The sequence below is a fragment of the Trichoderma asperellum genome, chromosome 2 (genome assembly GCF_020647865.1).
Source record: "Trichoderma asperellum chromosome 2, complete sequence".
NCBI lineage: Eukaryota > Fungi > Ascomycota > Sordariomycetes > Hypocreales > Hypocreaceae > Trichoderma > Trichoderma asperellum.
The window spans coordinates 274,537-293,737 of NC_089416.1; the positions used below are offsets into that span (position 1 = coordinate 274,537).

At 50.2% G+C, this 19,201-nt stretch overlaps 9 protein-coding genes across 9 annotated transcripts; 4 read left to right on the forward strand and 5 right to left on the reverse strand.

The window, feature by feature from the left end:
• Window positions 1-709: 709 nt before the first annotated feature.
• TrAFT101_002388 (uncharacterized protein) lies at window positions 710-1,156 on the reverse strand (the record flags this gene model as incomplete). The annotated part of the gene is made up of 1 exon (XM_024904859.2): window positions 710-1,156. The coding sequence occupies one exon, from the start codon at window positions 1,154-1,156 to the stop codon at window positions 710-712; it is 447 nt and encodes a 148-aa protein (XP_024763466.1).
• Window positions 1,157-3,853: 2,697 nt separating this feature from the next.
• Window positions 3,854-4,258, forward strand: TrAFT101_002389 (uncharacterized protein; the record flags this gene model as incomplete). Its single annotated transcript, XM_066126592.1, has 1 exon — window positions 3,854-4,258. The coding sequence occupies one exon, from the start codon at window positions 3,854-3,856 to the stop codon at window positions 4,256-4,258; it is 405 nt and encodes a 134-aa protein (XP_065982696.1).
• Window positions 4,259-9,020: 4,762 nt separating this feature from the next.
• Window positions 9,021-11,180, reverse strand: TrAFT101_002390 (uncharacterized protein). The gene has a single exon (XM_024907567.2). The coding sequence runs from the start codon at window positions 11,057-11,059 to the stop codon at window positions 9,266-9,268; it is 1,794 nt and encodes a 597-aa protein (XP_024763470.2). The 5' UTR covers window positions 11,060-11,180; the 3' UTR covers window positions 9,021-9,265.
• Window positions 11,181-11,233: 53 nt separating this feature from the next.
• On the reverse strand, window positions 11,234-11,494 carry TrAFT101_002391 (uncharacterized protein; the record flags this gene model as incomplete). The annotated part of the gene is made up of 1 exon (XM_066126593.1): window positions 11,234-11,494. One exon carries the CDS (start codon window positions 11,492-11,494, stop codon window positions 11,234-11,236), a length of 261 nt encoding a protein of 86 aa, XP_065982697.1.
• On the forward strand, window positions 11,354-12,587 carry TrAFT101_002392 (uncharacterized protein). Its single transcript, XM_024907568.2, has 3 exons — window positions 11,354-11,648; window positions 11,838-11,888; window positions 12,092-12,587. Exons 1-3 carry the CDS (start codon window positions 11,578-11,580, stop codon window positions 12,450-12,452), a joined length of 483 nt encoding a protein of 160 aa, XP_024763471.1. The 5' UTR covers window positions 11,354-11,577; the 3' UTR covers window positions 12,453-12,587.
• A 5-nt stretch (window positions 12,588-12,592) lies between these two features.
• On the reverse strand, window positions 12,593-13,740 carry TrAFT101_002393 (uncharacterized protein; the record flags this gene model as incomplete). The annotated part of the gene is made up of 2 exons (XM_024899467.2): window positions 12,593-13,582; window positions 13,678-13,740. 2 exons carry the CDS (start codon window positions 13,738-13,740, stop codon window positions 12,593-12,595), a joined length of 1,053 nt encoding a protein of 350 aa, XP_024763472.1.
• Window positions 13,741-14,375: 635 nt separating this feature from the next.
• Window positions 14,376-14,675, reverse strand: TrAFT101_002394 (uncharacterized protein; the record flags this gene model as incomplete). Its single annotated transcript, XM_024907569.2, has 1 exon — window positions 14,376-14,675. The coding sequence occupies one exon, from the start codon at window positions 14,673-14,675 to the stop codon at window positions 14,376-14,378; it is 300 nt and encodes a 99-aa protein (XP_024763473.1).
• Window positions 14,676-17,060: 2,385 nt separating this feature from the next.
• On the forward strand, window positions 17,061-17,882 carry TrAFT101_002395 (uncharacterized protein; the record flags this gene model as incomplete). Its single annotated transcript, XM_024909456.2, has 2 exons — window positions 17,061-17,382; window positions 17,461-17,882. The coding sequence occupies 2 exons, from the start codon at window positions 17,061-17,063 to the stop codon at window positions 17,880-17,882; spliced, it is 744 nt and encodes a 247-aa protein (XP_024763474.2).
• A 124-nt stretch (window positions 17,883-18,006) lies between these two features.
• On the forward strand, window positions 18,007-18,299 carry TrAFT101_002396 (uncharacterized protein; the record flags this gene model as incomplete). Its single annotated transcript, XM_066126594.1, has 2 exons — window positions 18,007-18,202; window positions 18,265-18,299. 2 exons carry the CDS (start codon window positions 18,007-18,009, stop codon window positions 18,297-18,299), a joined length of 231 nt encoding a protein of 76 aa, XP_065982698.1.
• Between the last annotated feature and the right edge of the window lie 902 nt (window positions 18,300-19,201).

Here is a 19,201-nt window from a genome sequence, read left to right on the forward strand (position 1 = left end):
AGAGGGACATGCAAACTACAGTTCCAATCGAAATATAGATCGAATTGAAGGTGGGCGGTTGCGGCGAGAGTCAAGAGCCGCAGGGCGATCGAGTGGGGAGCTATCGCAAAAAGTTGAAGAATCGTATGTTTTTTCGTCGAGATTCGTGTTACGTAAAGAGATGGATCGTTTCGTTTTGTTGTATCGACGTCAACAGGATAACTTTGAGGATCCCGTTCGAGCTTGTTGAAATCGAACGCGGATGCTGCTCCGTCACGAGAAGCAATTAGAATACGAAAGTAAGTGGCGGCAAGACGTCGTCAACAGCGCCTATGAACAGAGACTGTAAGACTCCTGTACAGACTCAGAAAGCAGGCAAAAGGCCAGCAGACAGGAAACTGCGATTCGAGTCTGAAAGATGAAAGACGTAAAACTTGTTTCTCTGAGTGGGACAGAAAAAAAAAGGACCAGAATATGATGCCGTCAGGTACCGTATTATAATAATATGGTACACTTGCCTTCGAATCCGTCCATCCATGAGCGAGTGGATCCCCAGTCGTCTGTCAGTGTGTGTGCTTGTACCTCTGAAGGGACCCAGTACTTACAGGGTGGGGAGGGGGTGTGTATAGCAAGACAAGTACATCCTTCGAGGCTACAGGGGGCTGGGCGTGGGTCTAGACAGAGTATCGAGCGGACGACCGGGTCTCTTCAGACTTGCAGGCTCTGCAGCCTAGAAGCGTGCGTGTTCTGTGGTGTGGCGTCCTGCTAATAGTCGCAGCACTGGCATAGGCGTAGCAGCAAAGCGGGTAAGTGTGAGGTGAGCGTACCGAGCTGGTATCGGTACGGTCAGAGCCTGCGCGGGGAGAGGCTTTGGCCACCACTGGACGCCGCTTGAGAGGTTGCTGGTACTCATACCAGAGACAAGAGACAACTGACGAGAGGGAACCTGGCAGCGTCTCTGCCCTTCGGACCGCGTTGCCTTAGTGCCAAAGCCGAAGAAATGCATGCATGAAGTACCAGCATGTACTCCAGAATATAGTGCCTCAGCTGGGGGCGCAAGCAAAGCAGCAAGCAGACAGGCAACTACGGAGTAAAAGCGAGCAAATCGCGGTGCGGCGGCGACGGCGGCGGCGGCGGCGGCGAGACAGCGAGAGGCTACAGAGGCCACAGAGGTCATCAGTCAAATCACCAGTCAACTGTGCGGATGGCAGGCCTTATGCGGTGGCAGTTTCGCCTCCTTCAGTCTTGAGCAGCTCCCCGTTGCAAGGGGTGAAGGCGGAGCCGATCTGGCTGCGACGCTGCTGAAATAGCGTCTGTTGCATTTGCGTCGATTTGATATGTTGTTTGATGGAGCTCAGCAGCTCGTCTCGCCGGCGCCCATGGCCTCAGCCGCCGTCTCTGACAGCGGAAGTCGCCTGCTAGACGGTAAACCCAAGCAAGGCAGGGTCCGACACTCTGGAAGCGCTGCACTTGCTACGGTATGCACCGCCGTCAATGCCTGGGACTCGCAGCGCGGCAGTGCGGCGTCTGGACGCACAGTATTCCGCAGAGGGACTGGATCGCGATCTAGGCTGGCTAGTCCACTGGGCCCCTGCCATTGCTGGTACCTCGATATACGGGCAGACAGCGTGTAGGGAAACGGGCGGAAGGCTTGCTTGGACGAGGCATAGCGCCAAAGGCGACGTCGATGGGAGATGGAGAGTGGCATGGCCAGGGAGCGACGGCCTATCCACCTGCTGCATATTAGTGCAAGAAGACAAAATCTCGCCCGCATGCTGGATATTCGTACTGCCATGTACTTGTAAATAGCAGTCATTGCCCCCCCGGTTTGCTGAGCGATACGAAGAGCTGGGGCGCAGTGCAGAAAACAGAGACAGCCCATAATCCCAATCAGCTGGACTGCGCGGGCGTTCGTTTCTCGTCTCATGGCCTTGGCAAACTGGTGATGTCTCTTCCCTCGCTCGCTCGCTCGCTCTCTCTCTGGCTCTGCCCAGCTCGAGCCTCCTTTCAGCGGCCAGGGACTTGCTTGCTTTGCGGTGGATCGCCCCCATCGGCGTACAGTATGCGGTCATGGCATTGGCCGTTGCAGCTAACCAGGCCTTCTCTTCTGCTGCTGGCGTCTGCTGCTGGCGTCTGCGGCTGGCGCCCCCGTTTTTGGCAGTGGTGTACAGTACAGCAGGGCTGTTTCGACGCGCTGGCTGGCTGACCGCCGTCGATTGCAAAGCAGAAAAAGGCTCTAGCCGTGGACTAGGACTAGGCCTGGGCTGGTGGTGGAGGTGGAAGATTGGAGTTGGTGCATCGACGATTGACGGCTACTGTACAGGTCGAGGTACATGATAACATGCATTTCTAGCGCTGCAGTTCTAGCGCGGCATGGATTGGCAGATACATGTAAAAAATGCAGCCCAAACTGCCTGACCGCCTCGCGACAGTGCTCTAGCAGAGGCGCAATCGAGTAAAAATCTGAGAGCGGCGAGCACGCAGGTACCGAGTACATTTGGCCAATTTGCGGGATACTCGACGTTGCGGTGAAGGCTCTGCGTAGGGCTGCTGTAGCGACATATGTCACTGTAGCCAGTGCAAAAGCGCCTCAATCTGGAGAACCTGTATTTGACACCTTCGCTCGCTGCAGCCACTGGCCTCAAGCCCTATTGGGGATATCGCCAGCGAGGTAGGTACCTTATCTGGCGCCGAAGGCACTGAAGCTTCGCCTAGGCCACCACTACAGTACTGCCATCTTATCATACATAGTGCTAGGCCTAGCAAATTGATACTATACGATATAACCTCGGTAATTTATTGAGATGCCGCCACTAAAATAGAAGCTAGAAAAAAAAGAGAAAAAAAAAGAGAAAAAAAAAAAAAAGAAAAAAAAAAGGAAAAAAAAAAAAAAGAAAAAGAAAAAAGAAAAAGAAAGAAACGACTGTACTGCACTGTAGATGAAAAGATAAAAACAAGCAAAGCCAAACCTACGAGGGCCACGAGATAGGGCGGGAAAATACCCAAACAATCGCTAGCGAGAACGAGGCAGTCTGTAATCTGGCAGATTAGTCAGTAGCACACACGGGCTGAGTGCATGCAGCATGGCACGGATACTGCAGCAACAAGTGAACTCCGCGTGCCTGGTAGCAACATCATTAGCAACACCATTAGCAAACATCACATCATCCTCGTCCGCTTCCACATCCAGCAGCGTGCGTTTTGCCACTGCTCCTAATGCCACGGCCTGTCAGCGCTTTGTACCTGCAACTCCAAATGGTACTTGCAACTCCCGAAAACCGTCGTGTCGTGCGAGCCTAGTGTCCGCCGTCTTCCGGGACCATTTCTAGAATCCAAGAACACTCACGCCCCCTTGCCTTCCGAAAAGATGCTGCAACTATGTATGCTCCCAGATCGTCCACAGCAGTCAAGATCTCAGGTTTGTTTCCCAACGGCCAGTGTAGATGTGGCCTAGCGCCTTGCTATCCGTTCTAGCACAGCCGGCACGGCCGCAAATCCCGGCATCCGGTGCACAAGAATAGTGGGCGGCAGACGGTTGGAAGCTTCGAATCTTTCCAGAAAACGGATATGTCATCAGCGCCCAGCACTTCGTCCAGCAGCAGACAGCCGATCTTTCACCGAGGGCCCGAGAAACGCCAGTCGAGATGTCGCTGAGCCTTTGATAGACGGGGCTCCAGAGATTTAGGTTGGGTGGCACCATACTTGTACTCTAGCATGGTGAAGATGTCACGCACGCCCCTCGGACCTCGTGCTGTCATCATCGGCTGCTGCTTCTAACCTGTGTTTGACCTAGGCCTTGCTCTAGGCTTGGGAGCCAAAGAGCGAACACTGGCCTCCTTATCCTGCACCAGGAGTTTGTGGTCCGTCGATTAGGATGAGTGCCTTATTAGGTGATTTCTTCCTACTCCATATTATCGAGAGACTAGCGCGTGCTGCAAAAAAAAGAGGCTGCGTGCTAGACGACCACGCGGCGCGTGGCAATTTCTCGAGCGAACGACGCCAACCCCCCAATGGCGGAGACGATTTTTCTGCTCTGGTGCAAAACTTCGGTAGACAGACTGAGAAACAGACTGTTCGACTTTGGCGGCTGCTGCGGCATGCGATTCCGATTGCCGCAACCTACGATCATAAGGGCTTACCAATCTTTGATCCGCTGGGCCGTTCGACTGCCGTGGCTATGGCGGAAACCTTCCATCACATTACCATCTGGGAATTGCGTGTGGCTCGTTTTGTGCTGCAACGTCATTTTGGAAGAGCGAGAGCAGCCATGGAGCGTTGAGAGAAGAGACAAAGACAGCGGTCATGCCCTGCCGCTTCTCGCACGGCCGACGACCGGCTACAGTAGTCGGCATTTCCCGCTTTTTTCAATTGCCACCCCATATTGAAAAACTTTGGGCTCCAATCCAGCACGCAGCAGCCCACACTGCTTGGAGGAGGTTGTCTCAGAGCGTTCTGCTAACGCTGTTTATTGTCTGCCAAACACACACTAGGAGCCCCTGGCATCTGCGACATGACTTTTGCACCCAAAGATTGGCGGATCGGTTGGTTGAGTGACCTCCATGGGGCTTGCTCAAAACACGTTCGCAGTACGAGACGCACATCCTTAGCAGTATATTTGGGAGGGCTCGTGAGAAATCTTCAAAACCCCATCCATCCCCACGAGATTCTGCTTGTCCAGGCGTGACAATTGGGTTGTCCTCTATGTCAAAGGGGGAAGAGGTTCCATCAGGATTCGCCTGCTCGACACGCTCGCTTATTACCTGCATCTCCGCTCTCCAGCCAGCAGGCGCTGGTGAAATTCTGCTTCATCGTCATTACAGCCATTTAGCGTGCAGCTTTATCACAACTCAGCTTCAGCTCCTAGTCTTTGGGCTGCCTGCTCATTACGGCGTAGAAGACAGCTAGAAGCATGGAAGCACAGGGGCCCCCTTGTGCGTGCGCGGACCTCCTACTGGCTGCCACTCCTTTGGTTCAAACGAGTTTTTTCTGGAGCACTCTTCCATGGCCTTTCTTCATCGGACGCACTTCCGCCCGCTAGACAGACCTGTTCCTGGCAAACGCTCGGCCTCGAAAAGGGCATGGAGCATGCAGCCCAAAGAGCGGAGACGCAATGCCAGAGAGCGATCAGGGTGTGTGTGTACGAAGTACCGGCGTTTGCTGCCGCGTTGCTTTGTGTAGCGACGGCTTAGTTTGCTGACAGACACTCAGCGTTCCTCGTGTGTTCTAGGTCGAAATTCTCCTAGCAGAGTCTAGTGCAGCAGCCATGCGCTCATACAGTATGGCAGCCTGTCAAGCCACTTGGCGCACTGGGCCTTGAGGGACAGTGCTCTGCCACAAGCGCAAGACGGTACTGCGCTGCATCCCGAACTGGAGATTGCTCGGTTGTTTGAACGGAGAGCTGAGCAACGACCCGGTAGATCATTTCGCGCTACTCTGGCACTACCGGAGCGCCGGCTCCTGGATAAAACGGAAAGCTATTTTCTCTTTTGCCTATTGCACCATCACCGCCGGTCCGTAATTAGCAGCAGGCCAACGTCCACCCACCGCGTGGTCTTTGCAGAGCAGAAGACGGGTAGCAAAATGGCTAGGGGCAAAATACTCGTCTGGGCAAAGGAGCCCGGTGACACATGCTGACATGCTCATTTACATGGCAAATATTCGTCTTTGTAATCGAGCTTTGGTAATACTTCTTCTTTGAGTCTTGTTATTAGCAAAGGCTTAACTAGGCCAGATTTTGGTGTCATCGACAATGCCATCATCAGGCGCGGCGCTCCCGAATAGGCAGTATGAGAGGCTTCCCTGCATTATTGGTGTGGTGCTACCAGCCGCACCATGTTACTCTGCAAACTGACCGCAAGAAGACGGAATTAAATTAAACAATCAATCATTACACATGAAAACCATACTGTACTGCGACGGGCGAAATCGGACAAGAGGAAAATTTTGAGACAAAAAAAAAGCGACTACCAGGCCGTGCGTGGCGAAATCTATCAAAAAGTTGCTCACCGGAGATACTATTGTAGCGTCATTTAGCTTTCTGTCGCAGCACTGCCAGAACAATTCCTATTGCAGGCTCACGGTGTTTTGGGACTCGACTCCACACGTTCGAGAAGTTTTGAGCAGCCCTCCCAACATCTGAAACCGGCTGCCTCCATCCGGGCCTTGTTAATTTTCTCTTTGCACGCCGTCATCTTTGGCCACTGGAGATGCAATTTGATAAGAGAAAACGGTGCATCTGACGGTATTATGCCAAACCATTAGAGTTGCGGCACCGTAGCCAGGTCCAACATGCTGGCAAGCAATAGGTATTCCATGTGCACGGAGTAGGACGTTCAGCCTGCGAGTCTGTCCCCCCCCTGCATTAATCCCGGAAGATGGCGAGTCCGGAAAGGGATCTATCACTTGTTTGTCCGGCAGCATCCTGCAGGCTGGCAGGTATGCTTACATCACAACCACCATTAGGCCAATAAAGGCGTTTAAACGCAGTGAGGCACTTGGGGGGTGTAAGTCGTGCCGCTACTGTGTCGTATGCCGTATGCGATTCTCTTAGTAGCGTTGGGGTAACACTACTATCTGCATGGCAAGCAGGGGCCGAGAAAAGAAGAGGTTGCATACTAATATAACGGCTTGCTGATGAAGTACGTGCGTTTCTCTTACCAAGGCTTAGCAAATAACATACCGAAGCTGAAAGATTGTCTACAGGAACAAGCAACCAGCGGGGAAAATTTTTTCTTTCGCCTCCTTTTTTTTCGGCCAGACTTCTTCAAGGATTCTATTGGAGGTGGTCAAGCTGTGGCCACGGAGAAATGAGTTGATTCGGCCACGGCTTTGGAGTCGGCAGCGTCAACACGCCCATTTCCTAAGGCGAGACTCGACAATTGATGTTTTGGATCTGAGAGTGATTGTTTGTTTCAAATTTCCATCTGCCCGAACTGAGACCTTTGCTTATACTATTTTTAACGAAACAGGTACCAGGTTCAGCCAGACACACACACACACACACACACACACACTGGAACTTTACCTTCTCATTAATACTACAAGCGTGTACAGTGCCAGCACACATACATCATTGTACATCACCAGCACCCCTTAACGCGCACACGCTCGGGCAAACAGCTGGAGACCTCGATCATTTGTTTGAGCGCCGGATGGCAGTATCCATCTTTCTAGGCATCTACTAATCCCATCTCTTCTCATGCGTGGCAACCGGGCTGGGCTGCATGTCACGGAGAAGACCCTATTAGACGCGATGCAGTGGATGACTCGTATAGTCTATGATATATGTACGTGTGTGTGTGTGTGTGTGTGTGTGTGTGTGTATGTGACTTCTTTCCCTTCTCTTTTCCCTAGCCCCCTGGCACATACATATGCATTGTCATTACTCCCTATAAGGCCTCCATGCGACCATCGTTACCGCAAAGGGGGCCAGCAGGACAATCCTTCCAAGATTCTGTGCCTCTATTGCCAGAGCCCGCTGTCCCAAGATACATATACATACTTATTTACGCGGACCCGCATCGCGGCCGCTACCCTCCCCTACCGCCTCGCCTTACCTCCGCCGCTGGGGATCCTTCTGAGAAAAAAGGAATGTCTCGCCGCCCTTCAGTGGCCCGGGGTCGTTGGCCCTGGAGCTGGAGCTGGAGGAGGGGGCATCAAGCGTTGAGGCTGCTGCCTCTCCCCTTTGGGGTTCAGACCGCCGGCTATCCATCCATATCCCGGCTATCGAAACATTTTCTTCTCTCCTGTCGTTCCTTAAAGACCTGGCCCTTGTTCCTTTTCCGCTGCTCAAAGTTGACTTCATTTCCGTAGCTTGCAACTATAAGGCACCCTGTCCTGGCTAATACAGGACGAACCATTATAGTCTGGCAGCTAACCTTCTTTTTCCTCAGCTCAATTGCTTCCATCTCGCTTCCATCCACTAACTTGTTTCTTTTCCTCGTTTCTTTTCCGGTTCCGGTTCCGGTAAACCCTACCTAAACACGGCATCTTCCCGCTACTCTTCCAACCAACGCCCCCAGCCATTTTCCTCTCGGGGCATTACTCAAATCATGCCCGCATATTTCCCTTTTTCAAGGGTCTGCCTGCCTTGCCCTGCCCTGCCCTGCCCTCTACAGTAAACAGCAACCCCCGCCTACCCTCTAACAAGCCCGAATGGGATGCTGTCTAGAAGGGTCGAAGTCGATCTATCGGATTTTTCTGTCGTCACAGCTCTTGGGTGGGAAGAGATTCGGATCTGCGCAGGCCACTTTTTATGTCCCTCTGTGTGTCCGCCCGTCAACGCCCCCCTCCCCTCCAAGTTGCTAGTTGGGGGTCAGTTTATTCACAAATCGCATTTCGTAATGCCCATCCTTGTTGGAGTTGATCTACTTGCTCACTTTTTCACATGCATTTTTTTTATGAATGTCTTATGGGCCTATCCCTCTTATTCGTTTGACGCATATTCACGTGCACAGTAGACAAAGTGTGTTTTGTAGAGTGTACCTGTATATACGCAGTGCTCCATTCTGGCCCTTGCAGCATTTTCATCTACCGAGTCGATCTCCAACGGCCATTGGATGGGATCGTAGAATTTTGTTTCGGGTTTGAGCAGCATCTCCCCCGCAGCTTGTGAGCTCCCCATCTATACGCCCGGAAACAGTAAGAAGGATCATCGGCGCGCTTCGTGCCTCTGACTGAAAGAAGAACACGAGGGAAGGGGGGGGGGGGGGCGTGTCCTCGGAATGCGCGCCAGATTCAGCCCAATTGTTCAGTTTGATCTTCAGGGTGTTTTTTTTTTTATGTTGGTTGATTGATTCTTGGTTTGTTAAAGGTTGTATGTATGTCTCAGTTGGCAGCGAACAGTCCTTATTATGCGTGATGTTGAATACCAAGAATGATGAAAGATTGCAGCTAGTACTCTTTTCAGTGCAATTCGCTTAAAAGAATACTTAGTAGGTGGGAACTGAGTTTATGTAGATAGTGATTATGGTGATGATGGCTATGGTGGTGGTGGTGTAGATACCTGCATGTGCAAGAGAGGAGCACGAAAAGCAGACTGTAAAATGAGAACACCCTGGCAATAGAGGCAGTAGAAATTCAGGTATCTTTAAATTAACAGATGCCCCCTTTGGGTGTGCTTTTCCTTGTAGATTGAAATGACAAGATCTATCTAGATAACAAAGCCTTTCTAGATTTCGCTGTTCTAGCTGCTTGGTCATACAAACGCGTTTTCTTTCTCAACATATATTATCTATGGGTATTTCCATCTCAGATTCTATGCATCATGATTCATGACATGGTTCGTTCATGATTCGTTACTTCCATTAGGGAGTCGCTCTGGTTCTGTCTCGTGAGCATGAGCCTTTGCTTCCGCCTCAGCTCTAACTTTGGCCTGTACTTTGGACGAAATCTCAGGATTTTCATCCTTGACGGCCTCTACAAGCTCCTCCATCCCACCTACGGTAGTCGGTCCGCTCATGCCCTTGGGTGGGAGAGCCCATTTGGGCAGCGGGCTTGTGTAGGCCCAACTACCGTCGGCATCCTCGTAACGGAGACTGTGAAGCCAGAGAGATAGCTCGTGACTACCTGGGTCTGAGTAGAGCGGTGTTGCACATATATCGCACAGCTCGCCCGTCATCTTCTCTGCCCGCTGCTTCTCATATCTATCCACCATTTCGTCGTAGTAGACGACGGCTTCGGCCACTTCTTCCTTTCCCATGCGATTGAGGCGGCTAATAACATCCTCATCAGTATTCTGTGAACCATCGGCGTCTGCCTGCCCAAGGTTGAACCCCCATACACGCTGATTGGCGTAGATTGGGTCATTTTGAATCGGGTGACCCAGATACTGCAAATGCACCCGCAGCTGATGTGTCCTGCCTGTCACTGGCAGACATCTTACGATGGAGTACCCCTTTTTCTTTAGCCAAGGCTTACTCCTTTCATCTTCAAGCTGCTCCTTGTCCGTCGGCGTGAGTGGCTTTCCATCCTCCGCTAGCACAGCCGGCTCCTCTGCATCCCCATCACGCGGTGGGTAGTATGCAAGGCGCTTGAAGACTGTTCTGGCGGATTTACCGTTGGCACGCACACGATTAAGGCCGAGTTTCGGGGATATCTGGAGGATTGGTTGGTCACACACGACTTCTCCGTCCGGGAAGTGGCCAACGACTCGCGCTAGATACTCTTTTCTCACGGTGCGGCCCCTGATCTTGATGGCCATTGCTTCGGCCGACTTGACGCTCTTGGCAATGAACATGATGCCACTAGTGAGGCGGTCCAATCGATTGCACGGGTGTGGCAGGAAGTCTCTGCCCCTCTCAGCTACCATAATTTCAATCACCGAGTTGAAGTTGTATCGGCCGGCAGGGTGCACAGGCACGCCTGAGGGCTTGTTGATGACAATGATATCGTCATCTTCGTGGATGATTCCTATAGGCTCAGCCGTCACAGGTGGCTCGTGCCTGTGTAGCGTATGGGATATCATATCCCCATTGCGCACAATGTAGTCTGGGCCGACCACTCTGCCGTTGACGTAGATGTCGCCCCTGATCATGGAGTTTCGGTAATACTCAACCGGCCGGTCTCGGAATTCAGACTCGAAGATGTCGATGAGCGAACGTCCGCGCCATCTCTCTTTGCAGTAAGTGTTGTACGTAAAGTGGTAGGGTTTCACGCGCCGAAGGTCGTCCTCGAAGTGGTAAGGCCGTGGCCAGATATCGCCCGCGGGAGTAATGAGGGCGGTATTTTCGTCGGCGAGGGCAGAGCGATCCCTGAGGCTCGGCTTCTTTGCCTTGTTCTTCTTGGGCTTGTTCCCACTCTCAGTCCAAGGTCTGCTTACGACCACCGTCGCATCCTTCTCGCTCCCCTCAGTCGCCGCTGTCTCTTCGACGGCTGCTGGAATCGCCGCAGTTGCTGCCACCACAACGGGCTGCTCAGCTTGCGCTGGTGCTGATGCTAATGCGCCATCAGAGGACACAGCAGCTGAGCCAACTGCGGGTGTTGCGGCTCTGGTGGCGAGGGCCACAGAATCGGTCGTCATCGCGAGAGCTCCGGTTCGTGCAAGCTTGCCAATGGTTCTCGAGCAGGCTCGCGGGAGCATCAGCAGACAAACGGGCTGCAGACGGGCTTTTCGATTGGAGAGACAGGCCAGACAGACACCGGCCGCACACACCCCCGTGAATTCGATTGCGGACTTCTCCGTCGAGGCTCAGAGTTTTCGATGTCGAGTCGTCTGCGCGGTGACGTATCAGCGAGGGGCACCGCAGAAAATAAATTAGGCGGTCAGCGCCGGCAGAACAGCGCTGACGGGGAATCGTGGCTCCGAGCCCGGCATGGCCGGTGCTGCTCGCCGACCGCACCGGATTCTCCAGCCTGCGGCGTCGAAATGGCTACCCTGGAGACGGGCGTGTCGAACCTCGGCTTTGGTGTTGCCGACGACTGGCCGTTCCATTCCTGCGGAATCGCCATTTTGGCCATTGCAGACTGTCACTGTTTGCGGCGTCTCTGCAGTCTTACTCAGATCTTGCTCGTTCATTCGGCTTAACTATCATTCGTTTCGTCCTAACCTCGCTTATGCATCTCCTAACCCTCATCTAGAGACTAGAGACGCGTGCCAGTATGAGCCACGCCACTCTCAAGACACGCCGTCGCCAGGATTATCCATACCTTCTGGAGTACAGGACAAGATGGTGAGTTGTCTCTGTTCCACGCATCCTCCACTTTGGTCTCGACGGGTCTCTTATTCCCTTGGATGGATTTTCATCGAGTTGCCTCCATCGTCTGCTCTCGAGACCATGGGACGCAAAGTTATTGGACGGGAAAGATCCATCCCATACCGTATAAGAGGCAGTGTTGATGATGTATTTCTATTGCCACAGGAACGACAATGACATGTATGACCACATGAACAACTCGGTGTATAATTTCCTGTAAGGCTTACTCGAATGCATTCGCGTGTTCTCCCATCTGGGCAGCCTCAAAAATTTGGGGCACAACCTTCGCTTCTCCCCCATTTCTGCACACTCCCTGTGACCTGACTCAAGACAAGAGCTATTCTCAATTAAATCACGCCGTGGGGATCTTATAAGCTTTGCTAATTTTATTACCTCGCCTCCGATCTGTGGTCCTCTAGATTCGACTCCGCCGTGAACAGTTATCTTGTCGAGAAGTGTGGCATACACCCCCCTTCATCCCCTCAGTACGGTCTGGCAGTTCATTCCCACACGGACTTTTTGGCATCGATTGCCTACCCAGCCGTGGCGGAGGTTGGAGTGCGTGTGACCAAGCTGGGCAAGTCCAGTGTCACGTACGAAGTGGCTCTCTTTGAGAGGGGTAGTGATGAGGTGAAAGCTGTGGGAAGCTTCGTGCATGTGTTTGTTGAGAGATCCACAGGCAGACCCCCAAAGGATGGGATGAACACCCAGTTGAAGGAAGCACTAGACAAGATTAATCTGGGGCCAGTTGTTCCTACGAAGGAGACTAGCAAGCTATAACCTTGTCTCACAGTTGTTAACCTGGATACACCTACTATTTGTTCTTACATGCCTTAAACAGAGATAGATAGACTAGGATGTTGCTTTGTGTATATTAATTCGGATTATACGTATCGATATTAGCGTCATCGCCTGACTTGTTACAGCAACTCATACTTTTGTGTCGATCCATTCTCATCTCCACTTGTAAACATCTTCTCCATGAATTCCAAATCAGCAAGAGCCTGTTCCGGCGTCTGTAGCGGGTTGACTGTGCCATCGACAATGCTCTGTGCCCATGCGGCTACCTCCTCAGTGACACCATTGGTCCTGGAAAATTCTTTGACAGACTCTTCTCCATCGACCGGTTTTACTGTGACAGTCTCTCCAGCAACTTTGACAGAGCCCTTTTCGTACGAGAAGCTCCACTCAAAAGCCTGGAGTAGAGATCCAGCTGAGTGTTGAAACGAACCAGATCCCCCTGACTGAGTTTTGACGATGGCATTAAGAGTATCAATTGGTGGCAGATGCTCGCACATTTGCGCAGTAAATGCCTGCACCGACTGCGGTTTGTTCCCCTCGCCAGCCAGCAGCAGCCTCGTGGCGGCAGCCCAGTGCACGCCGGCATCGAGCAAGAATCCTCCCTGGTAATCAGGCGTTTTGCGCCATGCGGTGTTGTACCACTTGTTATCTGGCTCAACGCGCCATAGGACACGAACGCTGAAGTTGTGGACTTTGCCAAACTTTGCGGCTTCGCTGGCAGCATAGGCAAAGCTTGGGTAGAAGCGCACGTTTTCGGCGATGGCAAAGGTAGCGTTGCTGGTGGCGCAAATACGTTGAGCATTTGCGATTAGGGCTCGAGCAGAGGCAACGTCCTTGGCGATGGGCTTTTCAGCGAGGACATGTTTGCCGGCGGCGAGGGCTGCCTCTATGAAAGAGGGCTGAGTGAGGATGGGAAGGGCGATGATGACGGCTGAGATGTCATCTCGTTTGAGGAGGTCTTGATAAGACTTGTTGGGACCAGCATCCTCAGCGTAGAGATCCGGCTTCTTGGCGGAATCAGGAACAAGGTCAGCGGTTTCTTGGGCTGACTTCAGAGACCTTGAGTAGATGGCCTCAAGGCTGAAGAGATCGCACTTGAGCACAGCAGGCTGTGAAGGAGAGACCGTTAGTCCAGCTTTCAAGAAGTCGTCGTTCATAAAGGGGGGGGATCATCTTTTGTATGGTAAGGGGGGTTGAAGAATACCAGATGAGATCCTTTGACGAACAGTCCTCCTCCGATAATAGCAACTCCCATGGTAGGCTTCATGATGGCAATTGTTCGACTGGCACAGCCTGACTAGATAAAACTGATGTTTTTTGAATATCCTTGGCTCGTGAACAGAGATGAGTCTGAACAGTCGTATATCAAGGGAAGAAAGGTGAAATGCTGCCCCTCTAGGTGGGGGAGGGGTTCCGCCGCCCCGCCTCGATGGACGGGCTTTCATCACGATTTGTAAACGTATGGGTGAAGTAACAGCCTTGTATAAAGTTGTTAAAGTAGACTTGACGGTGACATCAAAAATTGAAGAGACCATGTTCATCCTCTTCATCTCGAAAAATTAATATCAGTTGCTCATATAGAGGCACACTCAAGACACATGCACACTCGCATGAGACGACAGCATAGCGCACATTGTGGCGGTAACAACTATATTCTAAGGTATCATTTGTTAATATTCAATGTTCAATAAACATTCCTGATGAAGAAGCAGAATAGAGAAAGACAACCAAACATTGGTTACTCAACTCACACCACTCGATTGCTCGATCAGCAAGACACCCTCAGACAGCCAGCCCTTTTTCGCCTTCCTTGATGTCGTGTCTACTTACGTCCAGATACAGCCCGATTCATAAATTTCACGTACATATCAAATAAAAATCAATCTTCATAGCTTCTTTACTTCACAACTCCTCGTAGCGGTACAGCTGCTCGACCCAAAAAGTCTTTGCATCTCCACGGGTGCTTCGCTCCCACCGGGTCTCAGCCTCAGTTTCGGTCTCGGTCTCAGTATCCGTCTCTTCCCTTATTGAAGACACACGCCCCTCTGAGAGGGTTGTACAAATGTATTGAATATTTTTTTTCAGGAGCGGCTGCACCCTCCGACGAGAGATTCGGTTGTGGCGAAAGGGTTGCTCAGCTTGAAGCCTCAGTCGGCGTAAAGTGCTCGGTGATGCAGCGGCGACTTCTTGTCTAGGCGCCATGGCAGCGATGCGCTTGGAGTGTCTCTCGGCGATAATGTAGGGCTTTCTCTGCGGATCGGTAAAAATAACGTTCTTCTGCTTGGAGAAGTACTTGAGGCTATTCCGCTGGTTTCAAGCGAAGTCTCGTAATCCGTAGTTGAAGCCGCGCCAACATTCGCCTTGTAATCGCGCGCAATGTGGTCCTTCTTCTGCTGATATCACCGGCAATGATGGGATTTGATGGGATTTATGATCAATTGATTTTGGGAGATGGGGAGAAAAAAGTTCAATGCAGAGAAAAGGCAGACAGCAGGGCTGCATGGCATGCTGCACTCTAATGCACATTTCAACCCGATGGGGGCCCAACCCACCAATGGCCACGACTGCGTGCATGCATGCTTATTGGTATTGATCCTTCTTTCGCACCACTCCTCTAAAAGATTGATACAAGTTGAGTCTTGATTTATAAGATGGGTGTGTGTACACATGTACTTTCCATATTACGTCTTTAAGAATAGCTAGTAAACACGACATTGTATTAGCTACCTCGGACTGATGGAATCTTGTATGCGTTTGCAATTTTGCGCGAGAATATGTAGCTTTCATTCAACTGCTAGTGCCGGAATACAGTACATTCAATCAATTTTTATTCATTATTGGCAAGAGATTTCTCTTCACCTATAATTAAGGTCCTTTTATCTCGTAGCACAACATGGGACCATTTGCGACTTGCAATTAGTTCAGGTCAACGCTGGATGACGATGCGCTGCATAGTTGCAACATTCTGTACAATGATTCCTTTTAATTGGTTAATTCTACATCAGTTCTTAGTTAATATCCTTGTTCCTCGGTTTGATACACGAAGGTGATTTGTTACATGAAAAGCAGAATTTGCGTTCGCTTGGTCAATATATTATCACAGGTAGCTAGTTGTTGGTTACTCCTGGTCACGATATGCTGTCCCTCATTCTTATTATTTATCGCATCTGTCTCTATAATTTAAACTATTGCTTATATTTTTACATATCAATGGGCAAGGATACATGGCTTGGGATGAGCTCTAGATGAGCGCATTCACAGAGTGCTAGGTTGACTACCCCGGTGCTTTGACATATACCTCGAAGATGAAGAAAAAGAATGAAGCTGATTAAATCTATTGGCTAATTTGAACTAGTTCAATGCATTTCAATGTCAGAGTACTTTGAATTAATTCCGTTAAGGACAGGGTAGATGTATGCACACGCCCTGTGAGCGGATACACGTATCTACCTATGTATATCTTCACCCGGATACAAATTTATAACGGAGTTCATTATATTAGCTTAGAGATTTATCTTACTAAAATAGAAGCTCTTCATTTGTAATTTATACATAACTTGCGCCGTTTTGCCCAAATTCAACAGTCAAGTCTATATGGGAACAGATGGAGTAGCTATTAACTTAAATATGTTGTATAAGCGTATAGCTAAGCTATCATGCGAGAAGATTTTATGGACGGGCATTTTATATGAACAAATACGACATATACAAGTTTTTGTAGTTAGATATATACCCATGTCCAACTTTGAACGCTGGTGGAGAGAGATGTGTTATTTATGTATAAGACTACTTGTAAGTGGTACTGTCTCGTTGGCATATTCGCATATTAAAGTATGGAGCAATGAGGTGAACTTACGATTAAACTGCGTTGAAAATATAGCTATTTATGTAAATATTTTGAACTAATGATTCATTGGTAACCTAGTTTACTGAGCATAGTATTGCTACTGTGAAGATATCTGGTAATTTGTATAATTCTCTAGGTTATGCATCTTGGACATTGAACAAAGAGGTCAACTAGCGAGCATGTATACATTTACACGAACCACAGAGACTTGTTTCGCCGCACACGTCTTGAGTAAATATTACCTATACATTCAATTTGGAACATACCGAATTCCCAATAGGCGATATATCGCTTCCAGTACATGTATGTTGATTGTTGCTGTAACTCGAGCAATTCAGACACAACATTCCGAGTCTACACGCCTACAATCCGATAAAGGAGCATCATTGGGCTGGAGGGACAACTCGTATTATGGAGATGGATATAAATATGATGCGATGAACAATATCTAAAGTCTAGCTATGCATGAAATTTGGCAATCAATTGATGTCCACGGCTAAACTCGTCATTTGCATGCAATGAAGGAACCGTTATGGATCGATCTGACAGAACCCCGCCATTTTAGCCCCTCCAGCTCTATGCAGTTGGCCCCTGTAAGCCGGCAGTCTTAGCGGAGTCACTAGCTGCGGCATAGCGAGCTCAGTAGGTAAGCTTCAGAGGCCTTTAGATGTTTTGATTTGGAGCTTCAGTTGCCATCTGCCCCTTGATGCTTTCTCTCTCAGCCAACATTGGCCACAAAGATGCCTCCAGCCCCTACAATCACATCGGTCAAACAGACATTTGTCGCTACTCAGACAAATATCCTGTCCCAGCCGGTTGCGCCGTCTCGAGCCTGGCGCGCCTCCAACGACGCGTCTCAACATCCGCTTCCAAATCGCATCGTCGACGATGCCGTCGCAAACCTCAACCGCACGATCCAACAGCACTCTCGACGAGTCTATGCGCCTCAAGCAAATCGACACGTGGCCGAACAGATTAGCCATGTGTACTCGAGAGACGCCGAGCGCAGGATGGAAAATCCAGACGATGCTGAAGGTGGAATCGGAAGAGAACTTGATCTGGGTATGGCATCCTTGATTGGTGCCTTGGGAGGTGCTGGAGGATGATCGAGCGGGCCATGGCTGACAATTTTGACAACAGTGGATGAACAAGCCATCGAAACACTGCCCGCTGCCTGGCCATCAGACAGAGACGCCGAAGCCTTTCCTCTAGAAGCCACACGCTATGCAGCCACGGTTCGACAGCTGACGGACCTGAACCGCCAACGCAAAGAGCTACGGCAGAGAGTTGAACGACTCCGAAGTCTCCAGAAGACAGTCGAATCCTTTCAGACCACAGACGGTGCGGGCGTCCAAGAGAATCTAGTGACTCGCGATGGTCCTGTGGAGAAGGAACTCGAGAAGATGCGCTTCCTCCTTGCGCGCGTTGCGGGCCGTGTGAGCGAGCTATCAAATGCGCCCACAACTCAGAATACTGATGGCGTAGAGCTCAGCGCTTTGGCTGAAGCGAGAAAGAAAAACATTGAGAAATTTCTGGCAGACGGGCGAGTTTTCCCATCCTGAGATTTGAGGCAGAGCTGGAACTGGCCAAAGGAAAACACCACGTTGTTGATATAACGACTACAGTGAAGGGCTTCTACACAAGCAGCGGTATTACGGACTCTTGAGCTGTGCTTGACCACAAAGCATGCCCTCGCAAATAGATAGCTTTGAGCCAGGCAAGATTGACGCTTCAGATGGTTTCAAGGCTGGTTGGTATGGGCCAGGTGGATCTGCTTTCCGCCTGCTCCCCTTTAAGTTTCAGCTTGTTGGGAATATTCCATGCAAAAGCTGGGGAAGAGACTTTGCCAAAGGCGACTTCAATACGAGCGCAGGGGAAAATGGTAAGCGAGAAGACGAGCCTTTCAGCCTCACGCTATTCATGAAGTTGACATTTTCAAAATAGGCCCCGACTTTGACTGCCAAAAACGGTCAAACTAATGCAGAATACGAACTGCTTTTAATAGTGGATGGATGAACTTCAGCTCCATTACGTGGTTTACGCGCGATGATGAGCGTGGCCCTGGCTAGTCGTTTCAATCTCGAATTGATTGCCCAAAGCGGAAAGTTGGTCGAAATAAGATTTGACATGTGAGGCGATCTTGAGTGGGGTAAGCTTTAACGAGCTGTCTTTGCGCTCCTCGGTGCTTCAAGACATTTATTGTACTGGGGTTTGAGATGACGATTGCCGTCATAGTAGCTGGTGCCTCATCCTGCAGTAGTCTGCGTATCCTTTCGAATATGTAGGGGGATGCTCTACCGAGCTCTTGGCTCCGAGACTCAACCTCTTGCTAGCCACTGAATTGCGGATACATCTACACCATGTTTTCTTTATTTGATTCCTCTGTTCTCGTTTGCTCTTGATTATGGCATTTACGTGTTACAGAGCTCTGGAGAAGATAGCTTTGGAAACCATGCGAAACACTGGAAGCCAAAGATGATTAGGTAGAATGATGTAGGGGATGTTGAGGGAAGCAAATCTAGGAATACAAACTTGAAGAACATGCTTGCTAGGACCTGCTAGTTTCCAGGAACAATCAGCAAAACGATCCCTACAAACTACAGGACTCACCAGATGATTTCGTGAGCTTTGCTACGATATTTGCAATTTGTCACATGTTAGTGCTACTCTTCTACGTGCTGGGTCATTCATTGCAGATTTGACTAGAAGCCAGACAATGACAATGGTTGATTGCTATGGCCGCAATTTCATACTAGTTTGCTTAAAAAATAGTGTCAAAATAACAACGTTATTAACACTGAAGTTACACCACCTTTGCTATGCAGACAACTCGAGTGACTGATAACTTTGCAATGTTTAGTTCAGTCCGCATTTCGCATTC

Excerpts from the sequence above, each read along its gene's own strand:
- TrAFT101_002392 (XM_024907568.2), top strand. The coding sequence starts at position 11,578 with ATGAGCCACGCCACTCTCAAGACACGCCGTCGCCAGGATTATCCATAC. Across the intron at positions 11,649-11,837 it reads CTGGAGTACAGGACAAGATG|GAACGACAATGACATGTATG; the intron begins GTGAGTTGTCTC and ends CTATTGCCACAG. Across the intron at positions 11,889-12,091 it reads AACTCGGTGTATAATTTCCT|ATTCGACTCCGCCGTGAACA; the intron begins GTAAGGCTTACT and ends GTGGTCCTCTAG.
- TrAFT101_002390 (XM_024907567.2), bottom strand. The coding sequence starts at position 11,059 with ATGCTCCCGCGAGCCTGCTCGAGAACCATTGGCAAGCTTGCACGAACC.